This window comes from Sceloporus undulatus, chromosome 7 (assembly GCF_019175285.1).
Source record: "Sceloporus undulatus isolate JIND9_A2432 ecotype Alabama chromosome 7, SceUnd_v1.1, whole genome shotgun sequence".
Taxonomy (NCBI): domain Eukaryota; kingdom Metazoa; phylum Chordata; class Lepidosauria; order Squamata; family Phrynosomatidae; genus Sceloporus; species Sceloporus undulatus.
Window position 1 is genome coordinate 36,090,075 of NC_056528.1, and position 24,882 is coordinate 36,114,956.

A 24,882-nucleotide genomic window follows, 5' to 3' on the forward strand; every position below is an offset into this window, starting at 1 on the left:
CCCCCCCCCAAAAAAAGATAACCTGCAGCCAAATAAACATTACAGTGGTACCTCGGGATACGAAATACCCAGGTTACGAAATTTTCGGGATACGAAAAAATCCCATAGGGAATTATTGTTTCGGGTTACGAATGTTTTTTCGGGTTACGAAAAAACTTTTGGTGCTTTTTTCGGCTTTTTCGCACGGAATCGCGGCTTTTCCCCATTAGCGCCTATGGCAATTCGGCTTACGAAGGCTTTTCGGGTTACGAAAGCGGCCGCGTTACGAATTAATTTCGTAACCCGAGGCACCACTGTACATGCCTGTTTGAGTGTCAAGGTCTTTGGCTGGAAGTGAATGGAGGGCAGAGAGGAGGCCAGCCTAGCTTCTTGTGGGTTAAAATTGAAAAGCCTGGGAGCAGTCACTAAGAAGGTCCCCTTTCATGTCAGATGGGTCTGTGATGGTAGTGGGACTGAGAAGACTCTTCAGTGAGGTTCTTAAGACTCTGGAAGTTTCATACAAGGAGATACAATCTCTCAGGTAGTCTCACCTTAAAGCTTACGTTTAGAATTGTGCCTAGAAATGAACTGTGTCCAATGAAACTGTTTCAACAAAAATCTTATATGTTCCCTGTAACTAGCCCCAGTCAGCATTCTGGCTGCAGCAGTTTGGCACTGCTGAAGTTTCTGTACCGTTTCTAAAGGCAGTCCCATATACAGTGTGTTAGAGTAGTCCAAATAGTCAAGTCAAGCCATGTGTCTGTGTAGTCAAATCTGGCTTCTCTAGGAACACAAGCAACAAGTCTGAGATTTCAGAGCGAGTGTAATCCATCCTCACAGGCTGAATCCCTATTCCCAGATCTGCCTTTTGACTGACCAGAAGTATCTGCATCTTGTCTGGATTAAGTCTCAATTTGCAGTTGTGGGCCCAAAGTGGAAAGATTGTAGTCTACTTAAGGTTATTCAATGAATGTACAGAGGTAACTGTTGAACCGGGGGATTCCTGATTGACAGCTCTGCTACATATTCTGCTTCATCGTCTCTCATTATTTTGTTAGATACAGCAACAAGGATCATTTTCACACTTGGACAAGGCTCTCTTTCCTTGCAACACAGAAAATTTGGCACATGCACCTAAACAAATTATCCATTTGGCCACCCCCATCTCCCTCACTCTGGCAGACTGCCATGGGGACTACAATTCTTCTTGGACAAAGACCAGAACCACTTCATTTGTAAACACTGCAGACTTTCATAGTTTTCCAGCTATGTCAAGCTGTGTCATAGTTTATTCTCTAAGTTGTCTGTATTTCAGAGCACAAATTCCTTATGTTCTAATAGAGTTGGACATCGAATTCATTGGAAGTACAGTATGTTTATTTTTAGAAATGTAATCTGATGCTTTCACTTCCTTATTTTATCACATTCCTTGATGTTGATAAAACTAGGGAGTTTTAATTTCTTAATTCCCAGCAATTCATGGCATGGATCCATGGAATAGTACACACCATATAAGACCATAAGATGTACCTAGTATCTTGGTAAGCATATTGAAACATACTGCTAACAGTTTATTGGCAACATAACATTCAGCAGAGTCTGTTCTAGGAGAAAGTTCACAAGATTCCAGTTGTCTTGCTTTACAGATAATTCAAATCATGTACTAGGTCTGGGAAAATGCTTTGTTAGGATTTTTTTTCTTCTACCTACATTGGGTAATTTGGCAGCATTAAGTTTACTGTATGTGTTCAGTGCTTTGAGATTTTCAAACTATATTATTCATGAAAGATAGGTCTGTTATCAGCTATTAGCCAAGTTCTCTTAACTCAACCTTCATGTCCAAAAGTGACAATGCGGAAAGATTGTTAGCGAGTCTTATTTGTTATGCCCATTAATTGTTTTGTTGGAAAAGCAAGGCTAACCTAGGTGATCCTTTAGCTTTCCAAGGCTTCTTGTGTGTTTAGCGACAAGAGTTCATCTATCACAATTTTATTTCAGTGTGGAATTATTCTTTGCTTTTAAAGATGCTTCTTGCTGGTGCAGTGAGAATTGCTGACAAAATTGAATCTGGTAAAACCTCAGTGGTGGTACACTGCAGCGATGGCTGGGACCGTACAGCTCAGCTAACTTCTTTAGCCATGCTGATGTTGGACGGTCATTACAGAACCATCAAAGGTTTTGAGGCTCTCTTAGAGAAGGAGTGGATGAGTTTTGGACACCGTTTTGCAATGGTAAGTGTAACATGACATTAAAGATAGAAAAAAGAAACCACAGTTTGGAAAAATAAAAATACTTGGAAACTGGAAGTAACAGTTATTATATAACCATTCCCATACCCCACTGTTTACAGTCACAGTAAATAGTTAACATAGGAAACCATTCTTCCTAACACACACTGTCACAGTGAGGCTTCACTTGTCTCTGTTCAGACTGAAGCAGTTATCCATTGTTTTTTTGTGGGTTTTTCAGGCTGTGTGAGTTCTATAAGAGTTTATTTCTGATGTTTCACTAGCATCTGTGGCTGCTATCTTCAGAGAATGCTAACCTGGAAGAGAGTGGGTATATATTTACTGGGGAGGAGTGATTCCCATGTTAATCTGTATTGTTCTGGCGAAATGTCAGGAATAAACTCTTCTAGGAATAAATGTCAGGAATAAACTCAGCCCTTCTGATGTCTGAGCTGGAATAACCATTAGACTTTAGAGCCCAGTCCAAGTGCTTCAGTTCATCTTCCAAGAAGTGGGGTTCGCAGATGCGTTTTGTTCAGTCTACCAGGCTGCTTGTCTTCACTCCTCTCAGTTTTCCTGGGCCTGACAGCCTGGTAGACCGAGCAAAACGCATCTGCGAACCCCACTTCTTGGAAGATGAACTGAAGCACTTGGACCAGGCTCTAAAGGCTAATGGTTATTCAAGCTCAGACATCAGAAGGGCTGTCAGGCCCAGGAAAACCCAGAGGAGTGAAGACAAGCAGCCACCCAAAGGGAAGGTATTTTTACTGTACATCAAAGGAGTCACAGACAGAATAGGCAAAGTGGTGAGAAAGCATAACCTGCAAATGGTTTACAAACCAACGAAGAAAATCCAGCAAATGCTTCGCTCAGCCAAGGACCAGAGACCCTCTCACAGCCACAGGGGTTTACCGCATACCATGCAGCTGCGGACAAGTCTACATAGGGACTACCAAACGCGGTGTGTAAACAAGAATCAAGGAACACGGGAGACACTGCAGAATGGGCCAGCCAGAAAAATCAGCAGTAGCAGAACATGCCACAAACCATCCTGGGCATAAATTTAATTGCTTGAAGAAATCTACTTGTTTTGATATATTGTTCTTAAAGGGTTTTAAAAAGCTGTTCGAAATCAATACATTTGACAAAAGAATTCTCACTCAAACAATCCTTTTTTTCTTTGCCCCATTAGCGAGTAGGTCATGGGGACAATGATCATGCTGACGCTGACAGATCACCCATCTTCCTTCAGTTCATAGATTGTGTTTGGCAAATGACAAAGCAGGTGAGAACATGTTTATAACACCGTTAACATTTCTAATGCACACAGACATTATACTTCCTTTTGGACAACAGAATCATGGAGCTATGTAATTCAGCGAACACAGGATAAAATGAAGTACATGCTGAGCAGAAAGCATTTAAACCTGTGGTGGCTTAGAAATCCTTAGATGTGTCTTTTGTGACCAAAAGCATACAAGCATAATACTTTGGAACTTGTTCAGAGGTAAGCACCATTGAGTTCCATGTTGCTTTACACCCAAGTAAGTATGTGTAGGAGTGTGCATTAGAAACACCTCTAGAAACACGAGGGCCTCATAATTTGTACGATTATGAATCACCTACAGTGGATCCTAAGATCCCATGAGTGGAATTCCACGGGTGGAAAAGCTGCCCCAGGGTCTACTTACAGAATGGGGTTGGTTTTTCACTTAATTCCCTTTCAGTTTTCTATGCCTTCCTGCCTGTAGAGGTTGCGGGAGTGACTCTCTGGAATAGCACCGCAACATTTTTGGTGATGATAGTAAGCATCTTTGATGGATGAAGAGCTTGAGGACTGAGTTACTTTCTTACTTCCTGTTTTCCCCTCCTTCCTTTCTTTTGGTGTCTGATAACAGAATGAAGACTAATGTATTTTAGAAGCCATGTTAATTTCATGATACAGTCTCGTTAATGTAACAAACCAATAATATATTTCAAAGTAAGAGTAGCTGAGAAATTGGAGAGCAAACACTTCATAGAATTTTTCTGGTTGCCTTGGGTTTACAGGGAATAGGTAAATTTGCCCTTTCTGTTTACAAAGCTAGTTTGCCTGGGAAGCTGCTCCCCACAACCTCCCAGTGATGTGCTATCTACTTTACATATCAAAGACATCTAATTAATATATACTCAGTCTGAGATTTGCTTATTCAAGACAAATTAATAATAAGGCATGGCATTTATTGAAAAAGTTTAGAACAGAAGTGGATGGTAGTTGAGATATTTTCACCATCACCCAGTATCATAAAGGCACATATTTAGGCACATCTTATTTTATATTGAAATTCCCCAAGGCAAATTAAGTCTAGGAAGGTTGAAGCAAATATTAATGCTACTTCAATGTAATTATCACAGAGAGGTAATAAAGGAGCTTATGTAAATGAGGGAACTTCTGCTGCTTCCCTCCTCCTCCACAAATATTTTTCAAATATGTTTCTAAAGTGTGATCCATTTGCTTTCATCTGAGGCATTTTGGGGCGCATTCCATTGGTGGGAAGAGGGTCAGAGGTAAAAGGATAGGTTAAAAATACCATCTGGATTAAAGCTCTTAACTACAAGTAGCTAAATTTTGGGAAAGGGTTTAATTTTTTATTGAATGGGGGAAAGCTGATATAAAAGCTGAGAAGCCACCAAATGGTTATTCCACTGGGGAAGACATAGCCATCTGAGACACCCCAGAAGGGTGGGGGTTTTGGCCACAGGGCTTGAGGGTCTTCTCTGCTACATTATTTTGTAGGTCATCTTTATTTAGCATTTTAGACCCAGGTCAAAAACACACTGCAGAAATAATTCAGTTTGAAACTGCTTTAACTGTTCTGGTTATTTTTGGGAGATATTTAGCCTTCTCTGTCAGAGAGTTCTGATGCCACAATAAAATAAAATTCCCAGGATTCCCTAGCACTGAGCCAGGGCAGTTAAAGGGGTCTCAGACTGGATTATTTCTGCAGTGTGTTTTGGACCCCAGTATCCCTCCACTTGCTGTAGAAGGATGAAGTTAAAATACACTGGGTGCTGGCTTCCTCTTAGGAAAGTTTTGTAGATCTTTTGTAGGAGAAAAGCATCCAAACCATTTGAAACATCTGGTATCAACAAAGCCATTTGAGGCAAGACTCTTAACTCAGAACAGCTTTTTTCTGATTTTGTTTTGGGTTTTTTTGTAAAATCTCTCTCGTTGCTATAAAAGGTTCAGTTTCCCTCAAGTAAAAGGCTGTGAAATGATTTTGTCAGTTCCACATGTGTGCAATATCTGAATCTGACAATATTGGAAATAAACATGAAAAGCTAGGGCAAGGTGAGGGAAAAAAAACCTAGAAAAATTGGAACATGGTCTATAGGACAGCTTTGTCATATATCTATATTTTGAGAATGTCCATCTTAATACCTTGACCATTTATCAGTGTCCTAATCCTCATAGACAGAGAAAAAAACCTTTCTCCCTTGTATAATTTACGGCTTATCTATCTTGTACTTAGAAGAGTTAAGACAAACCCATTGCTGGTTGATGAGGTTTAAACCAACTTATCCTTTATCTCACCATCTATTATATCAACTGCTGCCACATTAAAATGAATAATTGATTTATATTAGAAGACAGTCAACCCCACTTCTTCAAGCTTTTTTCTCCCTCTAAGTATATTTTATGTGGGTTTTGGGGTTTTAATTTTTCGATACACACATTGCAATATAAAATGTTAAGTTTCCATCTGGTAAAGTATTATTAAAATGATAAAAGCCACAGAGAAAATTTTCCACTAAATAAAAGTAACAGCAACCAATTTGCCCAGATGTGTTTCTGGTAACTAGATAAGCCCATTTGAACTCACGGCATAAAAATGGCTCATGAGAGAGAAATGAAGAAGAACACAGATAGATGGACACAATCTCAATAGCACCCATAGAAATTCCCAAATATTTTCAGTTCTACATATACGAGAAATGTATAACATACACAGTTCTACGTATCATATCAAAATTTGCAGGTTATGTGTACTACACTTTATTATCAGATAGCACAGCCAACTTATAAAACTAGACTTATTCCTATGATGTGTAATGCACCTCTCAACAGATGGAAATATGTTTCAGAATGAGTTTTGTCTGAATGAAATACTGAGCTGAGAATTGATTTTTTTTAGAAAAATGCATTTGTGAATAATGGAGCCCCTGAAAGAGGGTCCTTATTTCCACTCTGGGAATTCAGAAAGCCTCACCAGTTGCCTCATCTGAAGTTCTCTTCTCTCTCCTATGTGTAATGTGTGCATCTACATGTGCAGTTATAGATGTCTCTCCAGAAGGAAGAGACAGGATGGTAGAAGGGAGAATTCCAAATCACAGGCTATTTTTAGTACCGTTTTTACAAGGATTGTATTGTATTATATAACACATGCACTGAAATTCTGCAATCTGAAAGAGAGTCTTGTGTCCTTGGAAAGTTAGGCCTTTGGAGATCTTCCTGAACATCTCCTCCAAGATAAGGTTTGCCCAGGACTGACAAGATTTCATCAGTCAGATCATAAAACTTAACTGTTTCTTTGAGGTTTTACTCTGTGTGAGTAAAGGAGGTGGGATGGCACGGTTCAAGGGACTGCTTTTACAAGAATGTAACATAATATTTCATTATTTTAGTTTCCAGCAGCCTTTGAATTCAACGAGCTGTTTTTGATCACCATTTTGGATCATCTTTATAGCTGTCTCTTTGGCACCTTTTTGTACAATTCTGAACATCAGCGAGTTAAAGAGGTAAATCAGCTGTGTAATGACTTTGTAAGATGTACAAGAAATTTTGAGGTGGTTTTCTTTGTTCTGCAGAGCTGAAAGTATTCAAATGCCACCTAAAAATGAATTTTCATATTTTTCTTGATGTGCAAAAATAGTTACCAGGTATCACCAAATCATAATTGATCAAAACACATTTCTAGTTAACATTGCCAGCCAAAACTGTGAACGTGACTAATGCCAAGTCATAATTTGAAATTGAAGTGTGTGTCCCTTAAAGGACAGACACACTGTTCCTCTCTGTGATTTGGTTTTCTTTGTATTATTCATAAATGAGCCTCAGTGGCACTTGGTGTTAGAGTCATTGCCTTTCCGAGTCTGGAAAGTGTAGGATTTGAGACAAATTGCTTTCAGCAGATTACTCACTTGTTCACTTCTTTGTCCATTCTCCTTTCCTTTAGTAAGATAAGTTAAAGCTTCAGATACCTTCTGTCCTATCTTCCAAGGTATAAAGTAATGTGTGATGTTATGAAACCCAAAGCAGGGGAGCATAGGTTGGTGTCAAGATCATATACTTAGCATGTTTAGGGTCCTAGGTTCATTTTCTAATTAGAAGGATCCTGGGTAAAATATCCATTTTAATACATTGAGTCACATATTACTTTTCTCTTAGTGGGAACTGACCCAAGGCACATATTATTCAGTTATATGACATAATAAAATTGCTTGCCCCTAGTTCTAGGAAGAGAAACATTTATACAAATGGCATCTTTATGCTTTTGCTCTGGAATTCATCTGGATTAAGTCACTAATTCAGTACAGCAAATTGCATGATTGCACCACAAGATGGAGCTGAATTATACATTCTTACCAAGTATGTGCTTTGTAGACAGCTCCCTCTCATGAATGAATAATCTAATGCAGCTCTCTTTTTTAAAAAAATGCAATTTAAGAGACAACTGTAGTGGAAACAGATGCTTTATAGCATTGGAGGAGTATAAAATTGCAAGATGAAGCTGATAAGAATTCTGATTTTGAAACATTGATTTAATAAATGGCTTTATAGTGATGTTTCAGTTTGGTGATAGAATGTTAAAAGCCCTTTGAATAAAGCTAAACATGGGCATTTAATTAAAGGCTCCCCATTTAGGCAGGTATAGGGAGTCTGGAAAATATAGGATTATACCCCTTTTCTAAAATACTGCATTGATTCCATATTATGGTGCTTTTCTTTGCTGACATCTACATAGTTTTATTTTGTTAGTTTTAGTATCATTTGTTCCATTGATTGATGGTGTTGAGTGTTTTAAAAGTACACTGTTGTTACTCCAAAGCCATTATTTCTTAAGCATGCCTGAATGTCTGTCCCATTTTAATTGATCCTCCAGGGAGATAAAAATGCCTCATTTTAAATCTAAGTTTATCCACTAAAGTTGAACTTGACAGACCATCAGTAAAGACTGTTGTTCAGTATCTGCATCAAAATGCAGCTGTTCTTGGAACAATAGCACCAGAAAGCTATTATAGGAATATAGCATCTCAAAATCCTTAATATAGAAACGTGATGCATAGCTTTGCATATTAAACGCCAAATTGCAATAGATCATAGGTTTTCTTTTTGAAGCAGAAGTTGTCATATCATCCATTGAGCTATGACACTGCACAGGACCTTTACTCTCTGTGAGAAGAATTGTAGCGGTAACCAGGCCATGTGTATAAGATGTAGACAAAATAAAAATAAATTTCATGTTTAAACCTGGGCCCCATCTACAAGATACCTCATTATGTAAATGCAGATATTCCAAAACTTGAAAAATTCTGCAATCCAAAACACCTCTGGCCCTAAGCATTTTAGATAAGGGAAACTCATCCTGTAGCAGTTCTTAGGCATAGCCTAAGAAGAATCCCAAGAGATGCCTAAAGAATCTTCTGTGGTGGGTGGGAGTTCCACAGGAGACATATGGGCTCCTTAAGTGACTGATTGCTGTTGAAATGACTCTCTTGAGTAGAAAAATGCTATATTGCTGTATAATTTTGCATGCATGCTTGACAAATTGTTGTTTGTCCCCTTCAGGAAATAAGCACCAGGACTATTTCTCTGTGGTCCTATGTTAATAGTCAGCTTGATGAATTCAGTAACCCCTTCTTTGTAAATTACGAAAACCATGTCCTGTATCCAGTCGCCAGTCTAAGCCATTTGGAATTGTGGGTAAACTATTATGTACGATGGAATCCACGAATGAGACCTCAGGTATGCTTTGTTGCAAAGAGATTTTGCTTCCCTCACCCCAGCCCCCAAATTAAAAATATGGTAAAATCATCAGGGCTTTGCTTGCATGATAAAATAATGAAAGAAATGTGATTGGTTGAGGTTAGACTTGCTGACTTTTTTTCTCTCTCTCTCTCTCTCTCTGGTTGACATGTTGCGTTATAGAAATGCAGCTTTATTTAACATATTGATTGAATACTGTATTTATAATACTTACAAATTCAAATGTTTACATTCATATTGTGGTACCAGGGTGCATTACAGAATGTAATGAAAATATAAAAGTCTGAAACCACTATGATCACCATCACCACAAGAAAGATGATGCATAAAACAGCCACTAAACACTGCCTAGCCTAATAAAACAGTTTAAAATGTTTGGGCAATTAATATGACCTCACATGAAAAAAAAAGTGCACCAGAGTCCAGAAAAGATCTGTGAGAGGACCGCAGAATATTGGCTGGCCTTAGTTACTAGTCAAACCCTGTGAGACACAAGATGGCATTTGGGATAGAGTCAGACAGGCTCTGTGCCAAACTTTGGAGATACTCAGAAACACTATGATCTTGCTCCTTTCACATCCCAAACTCCCAGCATGGGCTGAGACTGGCTACACTTGCAAGTCCTTGAACAGGCTGGAGAAATCAACAATGGGACAGGATTTCTCCATCCAGCTTTAAGGGATATACCTTCCTTTTCTACATGATCTGGAAGCCTTAAGAAGGGAGGAGCAGCCCAGGTCAAAGTGAGCAGCGTCCAGCTGGACCTGGATCATAACATTGTACCACTTTGTTTTTCATTGCTGCTTCACTCAACTCTGGCTGTATTTTGTGATGATCTTTCAATGAGAGCTTTCATATATGAATAAGTCTCTACAAATTAGCCTTCAGTCTGTTGTGAGGGGGACTTTTTTATAATTGGTGATGGCTATGTCTGTTATACTCTTGGTTTATTACATTATTTATGCTGAAGTACAATTGTTATGGCTCTCATGCAAACTTTGGCAGTGGACTTCCTCTTTCAAATTTCAAGAGTAGAATTATTAACTACTACTAGTACTACTAGTATTTATTTCTATCCCACCATTCCCCCAAAATTGTGACCTAAAGCAGCTCAGAGTTTAAAAGAACAATACAATTAAAAGCATACAAAAAGTGAACATAAAAATAGAATTTAATAATAATAATAATAGCAACAACAACTGTTATTACCAGTTAGAACTAATTGTGTCTTTGTCTTGCTGGAGTAGTAGGAAATACTGGGCACGCAAGCTACATTATCAAAAATTGCCTCTTAGGACCTATTACAAAGCCTCATTTTGTTGCCAGTTTAGATTACCATTTGTGCTGACTCTTCTTTTCCCTCCTTTTTCAAAGCAAGCTTCCCTTTTATGACTGCTATTAAAGGTGCCTATCCCCTCTCTCGAGTACCTTAACACCCTTTGTAGTTGAGTATTTTTTCAGCTTTTCTTTCCTCAGGGCAGATTCTTTTAAAAAAAATAACAGTCTACTGAAAATGCAAAATCACAAGAATCTTAGATGAGAGAGCATTCTCTCAATGGCTCTGGTTAGCAACTCTGCCATTGGTGCTAAACATAAACATGCCACTTGCTAAAGATGCCAAAAAATATGTCCTTCGTTCCTGCCGAAAGTATTCTCATATTTGAAACTATTTTTATATGTTGTCATCATAACAGTTACTGAGAAATGCCCTACGATCTTACCAAAACATTTCAAAAGGAAATACTGCATCAAAGATGTTTCAAGCATGGTAGTGTTGGGGGAAAACGTCTGTGTAAGAAATAGAGTGTAGTGCATTATAGCTCTTTCTGTGGGCTTGCTGTTATGGGCCTCAGTTTTTGCATTTTAAACACTATTTTGCCTCCTCACACCTGAGTTTTTTTCAAGCTATATCCATCCTGCTTTTTAGACTAGTTGAGCAGCCATTGCCAGTTTGTAGATAGTTCTGTATTCTTGGGCCTAATTCCTGTAGTAATTCCTCACTCTTGGAATGAGAATGATATGACCCTTCATATGATGGATTGCAACTCCCAGCATACTTCACTGTTGACAGTTCTCATTTGGACTGCTGGGAAATGCAGTTCAGCAAGCATGGAGAGACAATAGAGCCCTCACTCTTCATTGGACAAACCAGGCCAATACAACACTCATCAAATAGACTACATTGCACAAGTTGTGTATCACAACTTGCTATGTAAACGCCATGATAGGGTCACCATAAGTCAGAAACGACTTGAAGACACACAACAAGTGTGTGTCCAAGCACGGGTCTTCCATGCATGGCTTGTGAGTTGCTATCATCATAGTGGATCATGTATTGTGTAGGCCTGATCTGACGGAGATTTTTATTTTATTTCTCCCATGATAGTTGGATCAATCAGGTCCCACAGAGCTTTAGAAAACTAACAAACAAAAAACCCTCTTTGACCAGAAAAAAAAGAATATGTGTGTTGAGAATTTATTATTGTTATTAACATATATTTATACAGGGCTGTAGAATTTGCACAGCGCTTTACATAACAAGGATGAAAACTGGGATGGCTCTCAAGCTTGTTGTTTGGAAACAGGGAGACCATTATCTTCTGCTTCCAGCCCCTGAGGAAAGTGGATTGAGCATGGAAGAGAGAGGGTCAGGCTGTAAATCAAGCAGTGGGTTTAAAATTGTCATTCTGCAGCTACCTTCCTTCCCAGCACTAAAGTCATTTTTCAAAAAGACCCACAGAAAAAGACATGCATTCATTGCTGAACAATTTTCTTTTGAATGACTGTCCTTGAGTTAGTTGCTAAAGCAAAATGCACGAATATACAGTCACTTCCATACAATTAAGAGTGGGTAACACTGTGAGTGAGTGGCTATTATACTGCCTTGTATGCTTATCCTTGTAGGCATAGATTTTGTTATCCCAACACACTTCACAATGCTGAAAGAGCAGAAGAAAATAGGTGCAGTCTCCATACACATCTCAATTTAGATATTTTGAAAAGGAAGGGTTTTTCCTCTAGTGGAGGCACTGCTGGATCTGTGATCACTTTGGTCCAGAGGCAGGAGCCTCTTAGATTCATCACATTTTTCAGAAATGTTGCAGTCTTGACCATTGGACTGGGGCGCAACCCAATCCGCAGGTTAGGTTCTTACAGTTAGCTGCATGTGAGCAATGTAAGATGTTTATTAAGCATTTCATAAAACCAAGAAATGTAATAGCTATAATTGCTAACCTAAAGCAAAAGGAGTACTTGTGCACTCATCTGGGTCAAGTGGGGTGCGACTTAAACAATGGTTGCAACTAATGCAATCCAGTTTGTCATCAGTGGCGATAAACCCACAGGTTCTGTCCAGATTATTTACTTGTAGATATAGGGTGTCCAAAAATTACCTTTACAGTTTCAGTTCTGTATATGTATTTTTATCAAACACTGCCTGGGGAGAGTAGAAATGACGACATAGTGAGTCAAATGCGATATGAATTGGTCATTCCTTAAAATGTAGCCCCTTGTTCTACAATTGAACCTCTCCTTTGTAGTGTAGTATCTTTTCTGTTGTCATCATCCTTCCTCCTCACTTCCAAACCATCAAGAAACCTTTATGTTTTGTTTTGTTTCTTAACAAAGGGGAGCAAGCAATACCTTTAGCAGTCAGTTAATTTTTGCAACTAAAGTGGAGAGATTAATCTTTTTTTTTTATTGGCATCAATGACTTTGAATTCACTCATAGCCTAATGAAGTTACTTAAGGAAAAACTGCAAGTGTTGCTGATGTAATTCTTCAGGTAAATTAGGCCATGAATAATTACCTGCATCCATAAAAGAAATTGTGCTGGGTGCAGAAATCTGACCAGCATTTTGTCCACCCTTGGAGTAATGGCTTTATGTGTAAAATTGAAACAGAGCATAGGCATGGGTTTGTCTCCCTTCCTTCTCTACATTCGGCATGTTCAGCTGCAGACTTGAAAACGTTTGAGAAGCGTTGCCTAGCAGCAGACCATAAGCCCTCCATGGCGACACTCATAATTCACAAAGAGAAAGAGATACACACCTATTTCAGGAAAGCACTATTAAGAGATCCATTGGAATATAAACCAGACATTGGTTAGATTTTTTCTTGGCTCGTTCGGCTTTAAAAACCTGCCCCCCAAGGATGCTTTGGTCATTCTAGACATGAAAGGGGGCTAGCTATTCAGTGGTGAAAGCAAAGCCTCATGTTCAGAGGGGTACACTTCATTTGCTCTATTGAAGAATTTTGTCCCTGCTGTGCAGGACAGTTGAGCTTGAGAATAGTATTTTGAGGTATGCTTGCCTTTCTCCGAGATGCATGTTTGTAGTTTGTTTACTTTATAAACAGCTCATTGAATAACTGTTTCTTACTCCTTTTCCCTGTGTTGCCACACAGATGTTCCCAGAAGTTCCTTGGGGGAAGCTTACAGAATGTTTGTAAGCAGTGGAGACTTACAAATTGTTTTTAATTAGTTCACTTGCAATAAAATAAAATACTGTATATAGTCGACTATAAGTCGACCTCATGTCTAAGTCGAGGGCAAGTTTTGGGTCCAAAATTACGGATTTTGATATGACCTGGGGATAAGGCAAGGCTTAAACTTAGGGCCACGTAACAAAGGATCTAAAGGATGAAGCAAAGGAAAACAATGCCCTATAACTTTAAAAAATTCCAGCAGGCATAACTGTTTGTGCTCACACTAAAAGCTGGATGGATGAGATGTTTGCAGGACAGAGTACACTCTCACCTTTTACCAGGAGATAGTTCCTTTTTTTAATAAGGGTTAAAGTACAATACTTACCTTGACCTGTGGGTAAATCAGCTCAGCTTTTTGGGGTCAATTTTTTGACCAAAATTTCTAGACTTATTCATGAGGAAGGGTATCATCTTGTTGTCTGCCTTGGGCAGGTGAATTTCTTGGGGCTAGTTTTGGCAGACATACAGCCCCATACTCCAAGGTGGGGGAGAACGTCTCTCATAATGATGGGAGCTCTCCCTTGCTCAGACCATGGGCAAGGGTACTATGCAGGTACTACTTGCAGGTACTATGGCACATAAGTGGCACTAAATTCACAGCAGCATTAGCATTCTGGTATCTTGAAACCCACACAGCAGTTGTGTTCAGGAAATTCAAATGTAGGCTACTCCATTTAAACTCTTTTTGCCAATTTTGATCTTACTTTCCCTCTTTTTTCCCCCCTGCATGGAAGTAATTAACATATTTTCAATCTTGGAACAAGATCAGTATTAGACTAAGGTGGATGTGAACCAAGTTACTGTTTTGCATTTCTTTTGTTGGAATATGATGTAAACATTATTTCATTTATTACTTTAAAAAAACTATTTAAAATCCAACAGATGCCAATTCATCAGAATCTGAAAGAACTCCTTGCCATCAGAGCCGAACTTCAAAAGCGGGTGGAAGAATTGCAGCGGGAAGCAGCCACACGCTCCATTTCTTCCTCTTCAGACCGAGGGTCATCTCCTGCAGCCACACCGGTTCATACCTCCGTCTGATGCAGGACTGAGATCAAGGTACATGTCTATCATGCAGACAGTGCATTCTTTGGAGTATTACGAGGCAGCATTTCTGTTTTCCTGGTGTCCATCACACCCAGGCCAAAAGTGTTTACTTGAACATTGTACATTGGGGGTTGCTAGAATTTCTTATATACGTCTTCTTGGTGTCTCTTAACTGAATTTGCAATAGGAAAGTTGACTTTCGGCAAACTGGGTGAAAACCAGGAATTCATCCGTTAGGAAGATGGTCCAGCAACACCCCAACAGGACTGTCAAGAGATCATGATCTCTGAAAGGGGAACCTATTTGGTTTCTTTGGTACTTCATACACTTTTCTTAGAGAAGAAAAAGCCACATCAAATACTATGTTTCTTTGAATATGCTCTGATGCACTTTGAAAATGGATTTAATTTTTTTAATACTGTAGGCATTTGTATATTTTGAATAAATATGCCCTTGAATAATGAACAGGATTTGCCAACTGTGAGACCCCTCATCATTGTAAAATTATCCTTGAAATTCTAATTACTAAATAATTATTTTCCAGGTTTATTGTTATTGTCCACTTTCATCCACAGGAGTTCAGATGCCGAGCTGACTCAGTCATGTCATTGATCTATATACAAAATTTTGGTTAAATAACCTTTTCATCTCATTAAATGTGTGAATCGCAAGTTCAAGTATTTTCTCTATCATATCATGTTAACAAACAAAAACCCAGGAGCCCTATTTTTACCGCATACACCTCTATGCAAGGCCAAATGCTTGTATTAAACAGTGTACAGAAAATAGTCTTTTCACAAATTTTGGAGAAAGTAGTTGGTTGTGATGATGATAGATAAAAAGATTTTAGAACAGTCATAATTTGGTTCCTTGAATAAAGACTGTTGTGGTTTTGTAATAGCTGTTTTATATTTTTTTTTCTTCTAAAAAAGACAATGATTGCTTTATTTGTGTTTTTATAAAGCAGAAGAGGGGAACCCCAGGTCCATCAGGAAGGGTAAGGGGTGCACAGAGCTGGCTTTCTGTGGAGCCAGGGTTTTTGAGGTGTCTGGAGCATCCTGAAGGGGGGCAGCTATCTCTTCACTTCTGTCTCCTCCTCTTCTCTCTGTTTAATGTGTACATGTGGTGCTGGTGACAACTATTTTTGGCTCTAACCATGTCATTTTCTGGTTCAGGGCCACAGCTTACTTGGGTGCCAGTCTAGCCCTCAAGCAAAAAGACTTTGTGACCCTGATATAAAATTTGCCAACTAGTGGCCAAAAACCCACAAGATGTGGAAGGAAACCAAAGGTGTATTTCCTTGTATTGCTGCTGTTGTGTGTGCTATTGTGTACTTCCTGATCTGGGAAAGGTTTTGGGGGTGTACCTTGGTGGCCCTGTCTCCTGTTGGTATTTCATTTGTCACACATTTGCTTAAAAAGCCTGTCTGCCACTGTTAAAAAGAACATGGTTTAATCTCTTCCCATTTTTAGAAATCTTTGTTCTTTTCTCTTTGATCAGTTTTAACTTTGTGCCCAGATTTTACTAGCCATTTCTGATGCAATGTTTACCTTCACCACTAGTTGTTGCACATGAGACTAAGACTTATTTTCATGGCCTAGAGCTGTACGACAGACATACACTGGTACCCCGGGATACGAATGCGCCGCGTTACGAAATTTCCGGGTTACGAAAAAATCCATTAAAAAAAACTGTTCCGGGTTACGAAGGTTATTTCGGGTTACGAAAAAAATTTTGGTGCTTTTCGGCGCTTTTTCGCACCAAATCGCGGCTTTCGCTATTAGCGCCTATGGGGCTTCGGCTTGCGAATGCTTTTCGGGTTACGAATGGCGCCGCGGAACGAATTAAATTCGTAACCCGGGGGAGCCCTGTACATTATTGAAAACTGCAGTTCAAAGGTATTTTAGAAGGGAGAAACTGGTTCTAAAGGTAAGGATTTAACTCTTGAATTCCAAGATATGCGTCTGTGTACAGATTGCAGAGATGGGATGGGACAATATTTTTGGTAATGTTTTTTAAATCATTACCAATGTTTAAATCAGCACCCTGGGCTGGGCTACACTTTCCTATGGCTAACCTTCCAAGAGGGGCTAGCCAGCAGGAGATGTGGCTAAAGGTGTAGAAGTTGCCCATTCTTACATCTCTAAAATGCCTCAGCACAGGGATTAGGCCACCTGTCCCTTCAATGCTCTTTGCAACTATTCCCTGCTGTTTCTAGATGTTCAGAATTTATGTTCCTCAAATAGCACACAAATGTTGCTTAGCCTACAGAAAGGAAGGATGATTTAAGGCAGTAACATGTTATAATTTTCATCCCATTTAAAAGGTGGGGGAAACTCTTGCTTTGTTTCTCTCACCTAGAAGAGGGCTTTGCTTCACTAGAAATCATTCTTAGTAGGTGCAGGTTGAGACACAGGCTGGCATCCTGTTAGTGTGTCTCTTTCTCCATAGAGGCAGTTGGACATTTTTGTCTAGAGCAATTGAAAGTTGCAGACACAGAGTTGCAAGTGCAATACTATTTTGTGTTACATATGCAGAACCTCATTGTGCATTTGAATCACACATTTCATATGTGTTTGCATATGCAGTTGTGGAGAATGGTGATTCACGAATGCACAGTTGTCATGTAACCTCTGAGTTCCTTTTAAGCAGGTTCAGGTGGCTGCCATTTCAGGGGAGAAACTTTGAAGCTTTATGTGGTCTTCAGTTACCAAACTGTTTGCCAGCCTGCACAAATGGACACCCAAAGAACACACAAATACACACAATATTATTGTACAAGTCAGTCTCTCATTTATTATTTTCCAGTTTGTAGTTCGGCAATCAAGTGAGGATATCCCTCCCCCATAATTCTTATATGCACTTTAGTAAAATGAGTCTGCCTTTTCATAACATAATGCTAGCTTTTCCATCTGGGACAAATCATTTCTGTATCAGTCAAAGGTCTGTATATATATTGCTCAAATAAAAGCTTGGCATCTTTTAGACACAATCTACTCTTTTCATCTGGTTTCTCCTGCATTTTTCTCTCATCTGTTTGCTTTAATTCTCTTTTTTGTTAGTAAAGTTATGCACTTATCTCAGATGAGCACCAATTCACACAGCAGCAAATAGTCTATTGGCAATGATAATATATGATGAGAAGGGCTATTTGCTGTTAGCTGTAGAGAAGGTGACTGTTGATGCCATGCCTTAAGATGTTGTGCCTAAAAAATAAACCAAGCCAACTCGTAAGCAAGGTAACAGTATTCTCATAATTTTGCAAGATACAGAATTAGCCATCTTCTTTTCTCTAGTTGCAAGAATGTGTGTGGTGTATAAATTCAGGGCACAAGAAGGGTCATATATACATCTTTGGCCTGATGGAAGACTTTAATGCATTGTCACTTGACCTATTCTGGAACATCTGGTGGAGCTTATTTATATGGCATTTCAGCACACAGTTTTAATTATGAATATAAAAAAACAGAGTAGAAAAGCAGAAATGGATCCCACCTGGAGGTGTAGTACTATACAGTTGGCGCTGCTACAGAACAATCAGGCAGGAAAAGCCAAATGTGGTGTTGGTTGTGTGTACAGACAAAGGAAAGGAGGTCCCAGTGGGGACAGGTCACTGTTCAGTGGTAATGCACATGCTTTGCATGCAGAAGGTCCCAGGTTCAATTCCTGGCTTCACTACATTAAGAGGGGCAGCAACAGGTTGAAAAAAATACCCCCTCTCCCCCATTTCCTGAACCTTTCTCAGCAGCAGACATTTCTGAAGTCATTGGGCATGTTTGCAGAGTGATCGCCTGACAAGTCCCATTATGCAGTTACCATTTTCCTACATTCTTTCACCTCTGGCTTTGCATATCAGGATTTACTAATTGATTTCTGGGTCAATTTTTGCAGGGGGGGGGGGCTGGTAGTAGTGGCTTCTAAGACAACTGGCAAGTTGTCTTAGAAGCCGCCTCCACCAGTCCCCGCCAAAAAAAGAAGAGGAATGGGTGGGAAAGCCAGAAATTGTGAAATGGCTTGTTAGTTTTGGTTCTGGTTACTGATTACAAATTCCCAGGCTGACCACCCCTTAATTCTCAAAGCAAGTCTGAGTCAGTATTTAGTACTGGGCTCTATAATATAATATTAAGTGGGAGTCTGTCCACTCCTGGGATTAGCAGTAGCAATATAGCAAGTACATTTACCGCTTTCCAGTGAACTAGCACTCCCTAAGCGGTTTACAATCTGTAAGCCAATTACCCCCAACAAGCTTGGTATTCATTTTACTGACCTACAAAAGGATGGAAAGCTGAGTCAGCCTTGGAGCCCTCCAGGATCGAACTTACAACGTTGTGCCATTTAACTACTGCGCCACCAGGACTCCATTAGCAGCAATAGTTGGGGTGACAGGTACCTTTAGTGCTAAACTGGACCAGGCAACTAGAGAAAAAAGAATTAAACCTCTGAACAGAGAATGCTTTTATAAGCCATCATTTGGGGAGGCAGAAGTGGGTCTCTGAGGATATAGTTAACCCTTTTTGAAAGGACTACTGCAGAAACTAGTAACTTATCACCCCATGTACCTGATGCAGAAGTGTACTGCTGCAGAATTCTAAACCAGTACCTCCCTTTTGCTGTTTATTTCTATACTCTGAATTTTACATTCTACCTATATTAGGGCATAGCCATTTACCAAATTCATATAAAAAGGCTTTGGGGAAGGAAGTAGCACAAAGGATAATAATCTACTTGCACATCATGAAAACCTGGTATTTTTCTTCATGAAACTTATTGGTTTTTTTGTTTTTTGTTTTGTTTTGTTTACAAAAAATCTGCAATACATACACATTTCAAATGTCTAAGTGGTTAGTGGGTTATTTTTAAAACACTCACTCAGATGCACTGTATTTCAAGAGTCAGATCAGTGGCAGGACACCGCAGTAGAAATAGAAATACAACAAAATTGACAAGTTACATTTACAGAAACATTTCCCATCATTGGCAAAAAGAAATAAGGAATTATATTTACTTCATCTATCTGAGAAAATGACTCCTAGTGCAAATACTAGTGTCATAGAAGTAACATTTATTATTTATCTAAAGATGCACTACTTCTGCTACTCTAATTGTTAATGTACTTAGCTAAAAAAAATTTAGAAAGATATGCTACAGTAGTTTGAAGTATGTCAATATGTAAATTCAGCTGCTTGGTATTGTCAGCGTTGGACTTATTTGTGCTCTGCAAATTTTGCAAACCACAGCCTTCCTAAAAAATGTACTTTTTCAGTATCTAAAGGCAAGCTCAAATATGGAAAGCAGTCAGATCACTTTTGGAGGTGATGCTCAAGGAGGCTGTTCTTTGGATGGTTTGACCTATTCTGGTGAAGGTTGTCCCACCAGGGAGTATTGCCACAGAGTACCATGATACAGAAGTCAATTCTAGTGGCCTCTTTCCTAGTGGCTGTAAGGTATAAAGCACCCTACAATAAGCAAGTACGCCACATTCCTTCTTTAATTATTTCCCCCCTGTTTTAATCCCATAGAAGCCACAAGTAAAATGAGAACTCACACAGAAAGAGCCTATTGTGGCATTATGAGAGCTAAATACATTCAAAAAGATAGGCATTTCTGTCAAGCTACTGTAAGGCTTTTGAAATGCGTGTTATGAAACAAAAACAGAGCAGAAGGAATTTGCGCAGGTGTCATCAAACATCTAGGCTAAAGTTTTAAGCTTCACATGGAGGCAAGCTCCACGGAAATCACTAGGATCCCAGAGTAAAATGTCTCCACCTAGTTATACTCCTAACCCTCAGGCTGGCTTTAACCATGGGCAGCTTTTATTAAGATTTTCATCCACTGCTTTTGGTGAGGCACAGATCTACAGTAACTTCTGCACTTGAAGCAGAAGGCTATTTCTACATGAATAGGACAGTAATATTCCCAGATCCCTGCACAAACACCTATAAGTAAGACTCCCTATGAAACCAAGTTCTGGAGATTTATTTTATCTGCACGTTTTTCCCCACTGCCTCATAACACATACTGTGGATAGGATATGTCAACACTTAAGGCGATGCATACACTTCCAACGCCATTCCAGATGGTTCCCTAACATCACTACTTCCTCACAAGATATGAAAGTGTACACCTTGCTATACAGTAGTTTTGAAATGCAGGGCCATTATTAATGTACCCCAAAAATAAAACCATAGCCCAGATTGCAATCTCCGTTACTCCTTGGTTCGATGGCATACTTTGTGATTTGTAGTGTTAGAACTCCAGGCTCACAGTATCACTAGTCAATGATCTGGAGCAGGGCTGGGAAAGACCTCTCTCTCAAGTGCTGAAGCACTCCTGTTGAAAGTCTGTACTACCAATAATGTGGCTCAGTTTAAGATTCCTCCTAATGATATCCTACATAGAAAGAACTACCAGGATCTCCCAGGTTGGGCATCCACTTCAGAAAATATAGCAAGGAATAAATGGCACAGATTGGGTTTGTATCAGTCACTGAGCAATGTCATCCCTAAATATTAATTATTGTATCACATTCATGTTGGAAACATCCAGTTTCTTTACTGTGTGTTGATGGACGGTGTCAGGAGAAACTACTGGGTGTGAACATTCATCAAGACATTCAGATGTCAGAGAGCCCCCCCCCCCCAACTGAAACTGTATTGTCTAGACCAGAGAATTTTGGCAGGGCTGGTGGCAAAATATGTGTCCCCCGTCCCAGGTCTAAAGGTGCCTGAAATTGGCCAAAAAAAAATGCTGGGGGAAGTGATCATATGCACACCACTGGTTTTGAGTATTGGCTTTCTCTGGATAGTTAGCTCAGCTTGTGGGGGAAACTGTATGTGAATTCTACTAGTCCAAATTAGAAGAGGGCAAATTTATATGATCCTCCATGGAATATTCCCTATATAAATACTGATGCTATGTTTTAACAAAAATTTAAAAACTGGAGTTAACTTGTTAGAAATAATAAATCCATTAGTGGTGAAAAATTATAATGCTGCTGTTGAGCAGGAGATGCTACTACTACTCTTAACTGGAAAACACAAAAGAATATAAATTTTCAAATGCCATTACTGATGGGATTAATTTCCCTTGGTATGATTACAGTGCATGTGGTCTACTACATGCATCATCAGTTGAGAAACACTATCTATGCCACACTTGAGCGGTGGATTCGTATGACTAGAGGAGTGTGATCGGCAGTAAAGAAAAGACCAATAACATTAAAATTGTCCACAGCATCCTTCAGCAAAAGTGTGAGAGATCTGAGGAATATTGCCTCTCAGATGGCCTAGTGCAGCAAACCAGTTTAAGCTGGGCTTGCAGTCCCTGAAATCCAAGCACTGCAGCATGCTTTAAAACCTGGAGCAACAGATAATCCAATCTGCAACCTTAGGCTGTTGGTCCAAAACTGTGCAGGGTGGAAATAGCTTTTCTTTCTGTAGCCGGCCCGAGAGTTTATCACAGTTAAGTAGGGGGTCAATTCTAATCTTATGAAACATCTCCAGGGTTTTTAACAGGAAACACTGCATGCACAACTATTACCTGCATAGGGTTCTGGTAGCAAAAACCAGGTGGTTTATAGCTGTAGTGAAGCCCAGTTGCATGTGGGGAATGGTCACTTGCTGTCTCTGTCAAACGAAGACCTACCCCTCTATAGGCACTTGCATATCTTGAAGTCTAGCTACTCAAAAGGGCTAACTCCACCGTCCAGCACCCATGTAACTTTCACTGTTGATAGTGGAAGCTACATGCTTATGCCAAGAGCCAAAATTTGGCTGAAAGTCATGTTACAAAGGTTTTAAAAATGGTTTGCTTTGGATTGTTACATTTACAGGCACTTCATTTGTTCTCACACCTGTAGTCACTACCTCAGCTGCTTTTTTTGTCCTCATTCATGAAAAATCTCTACCTCTACTATGAAACACCACTCTGAAGCACCTTTGCATTTTGTATTCAACCTGACAAAACTCCTACATGACCATGTCAATGTAAACCTACAACTCTTCACATAAAATAAAACCTGAAAAACATTTCAACCAGCCTACCATCTACCACAATAAGAAGCCTGTCCTAGTCAGAAGAACGCACATTAAATAGCTTTGGATCCAAATAAAATGTTTGTAAAAAGCTAAATTACAAGCACGTGAGAAGCGTGTGTGTGTGTGTTTGTATTTTGTTTTGTGTTTGCCATTGCCTGATTCTTTTCCAGCCCAAACCCGGGATTCAGACTTTTGCATTTTCTTGCGGTGGAGGTGCTTCCGCAGATTGTGGTTCTAGGACAGAATACTTAACTAAAGAGAGAAGAAGGAAAAGTAAGGCATGAACCCACATGTAATAGTTAAGAAAACATTAAAAACACAAGCAAAGTGTCCCATCTTTGTCAGCTATTCTGGTGTGCAATGTGATAAAGGCACCAATCTATATAGTCACTATATAGTAATTTTATAGCTTTGCATATCTGCAGAATCTGTTGACTGTATGAGCCAGTCTTGGGTTCTGATTTATGTAGCAAATGCCTTTAAAAAGTCATTAAAAATAGCTTCCCTCAATAGAAAAATCCCTTTAATGATGTGATTCCATTACTTCATTTCCAGAAAATATACATATTACATCAATCTAGCTCAATTTTGTTTCACTGATGTTTCTGAAATGAGTATTTCTTATCTCTAGCAGATTCTCGTATTCCTCTGTGTAAGTTTTGACAATGCCATCTGAACAGAGCAGTTTAATCTTCCTAGCGACTTAGTCCTCAGCTGCATTGGCCAAGCAACCCGCTCTCAATGTTGACGGTTTGAACATGTTCCAATTTTCACTAAGAACATTTGCGGGAGAACTTTTAGGTGGCAGTTGGAACATCTTGACAGAAAAACTGCCCTTTAATTTACCTGGAATCCACACGTTCAAACCATCAATAAACAAATGCTTAGCTTGCTATCATTCCAAGACAGTGAGTGGAACTATCTCAGCCTGGAGAAGATAGCTCTTCTAGCATAAGAGACATCTCACCTTGAGGTTCTTCAGTCACAACAGCTTCCATGTTTTCTCCTTTCACATACTCTGCATTCAGGCCCTCTGAAAGTAACGAAGAGCGGAAAACACTGTTACCCAAATAGCATCTGCAAACGCAATGATTACTGTATATGCTCATGTATAAATCTAGACATTTTAGCCAGTGCGCTACAACCCAGTGCCTCCTGCACAGCGGTGCCTCCTCCCCAGTGCCGTGTGTTTTGCCAGGATAACATCAAGTGCAGTTTCATGTTCAATAAAAGTCACTTCAGTGGCTGCTGATGCCTTGCCAGCTTCCACCGCGTGCTGCCTTGCATTGCATCTAAGGCCTGACATTATCCCAGCATGCCATGTCTGATGGCTTAAATTAATTCTTCTTTGTAATTAACTTTAATTTCCTTTCTTCTTTCTAAAGTTTTGCCTTGTCTCGGTGTTATCAAAGCCTTCTCTTTTTTTAAAAAAAAGTTATTTTCTCCAAAAATATCACTAATGGGATAAACAAACAACATGGGGGTTGTCTTGAGGACTTGATTTACTCAAGTGCACACACCTATTTCTTTTAGACACTAAATTGTGGCTCAGTTACTTCCCTCCCAGACAAGAAATGGACAGAAGTTGCATCTTGAAGGTATGATTAGTTTAAAGTTGTATGAATGTTGTCTAAGGGTATTTTCACACTGACTCCCAGAATGCCTTATTGCCAGGAGAAGAGAAAGCCAGTTTTAAATGTAGCTAATGAAGATTGTCTCTCTCAATTAAAATTGCTAAAACAACTGTAGTTTTACTTGTAGAAATGGCCTAATTATCCTTGTATCCTAAAAAAAAATGTCAAGAAAACAACCTTTTGAAGGAAGGTGACTGAGTAATGCATATCACCATCAAAACACTTGGTGTACCACTATTATAACTAAGCCTATGTATAGAAGCCTCTACTTGCTTGTAGTTGCTACTCATCCTCACAGTCACTACAGGAGACAGTAAGTGCAGCATCTTCATTGAATCTTCCCACCAGGAAATGAAGGCTGCTGCAAGTTTATGACCATAACAGCCTCATTTACCTGCTAGAAGGAATCAGTTGTTCATCAAATCTTCACAAAACTTAACATATCT

At 39.3% G+C, this 24,882-nt stretch overlaps 2 protein-coding genes across 6 annotated transcripts in view; one reads left to right on the plus strand and one right to left on the minus strand.

Moving 5' to 3' along the window:
* Positions 1–15,664, plus strand: part of MTMR1 (myotubularin related protein 1) — a 35,982-nt gene extending 20,318 nt beyond the window's left edge. For all 4 annotated transcript variants that reach the window (XM_042479786.1, XM_042479788.1, XM_042479787.1 and 1 more), the window contains 5 exons: positions 2,004–2,210; positions 3,400–3,492; positions 6,873–6,986; positions 9,037–9,213; positions 14,602–15,664. In XM_042479786.1, the coding sequence (XP_042335720.1) occupies positions 2,004–2,210; positions 3,400–3,492; positions 6,873–6,986; positions 9,037–9,213; positions 14,602–14,760 (750 nt within the window). In that variant the 3' untranslated portion in view covers positions 14,761–15,664. The remainder of the gene's footprint in view (positions 1–2,003; positions 2,211–3,399; positions 3,493–6,872; positions 6,987–9,036; positions 9,214–14,601) is intronic.
* Positions 15,665–17,536: 1,872 nt separating this feature from the next.
* Positions 17,537–24,882, minus strand: part of CD99L2 (CD99 molecule like 2) — a 41,013-nt gene continuing 33,667 nt past the window's right edge. For both annotated transcript variants that reach the window (XM_042479792.1, XM_042479791.1), the window contains 2 exons: positions 23,770–23,835; positions 17,537–23,054 (listed from right to left, as the gene is read on the minus strand). In XM_042479792.1, coding sequence (XP_042335726.1) covers positions 22,987–23,054; positions 23,770–23,835 — 134 coding nt within the window. In that variant the 3' untranslated portion in view covers positions 17,537–22,986. The remainder of the gene's footprint in view (positions 23,055–23,769; positions 23,836–24,882) is intronic.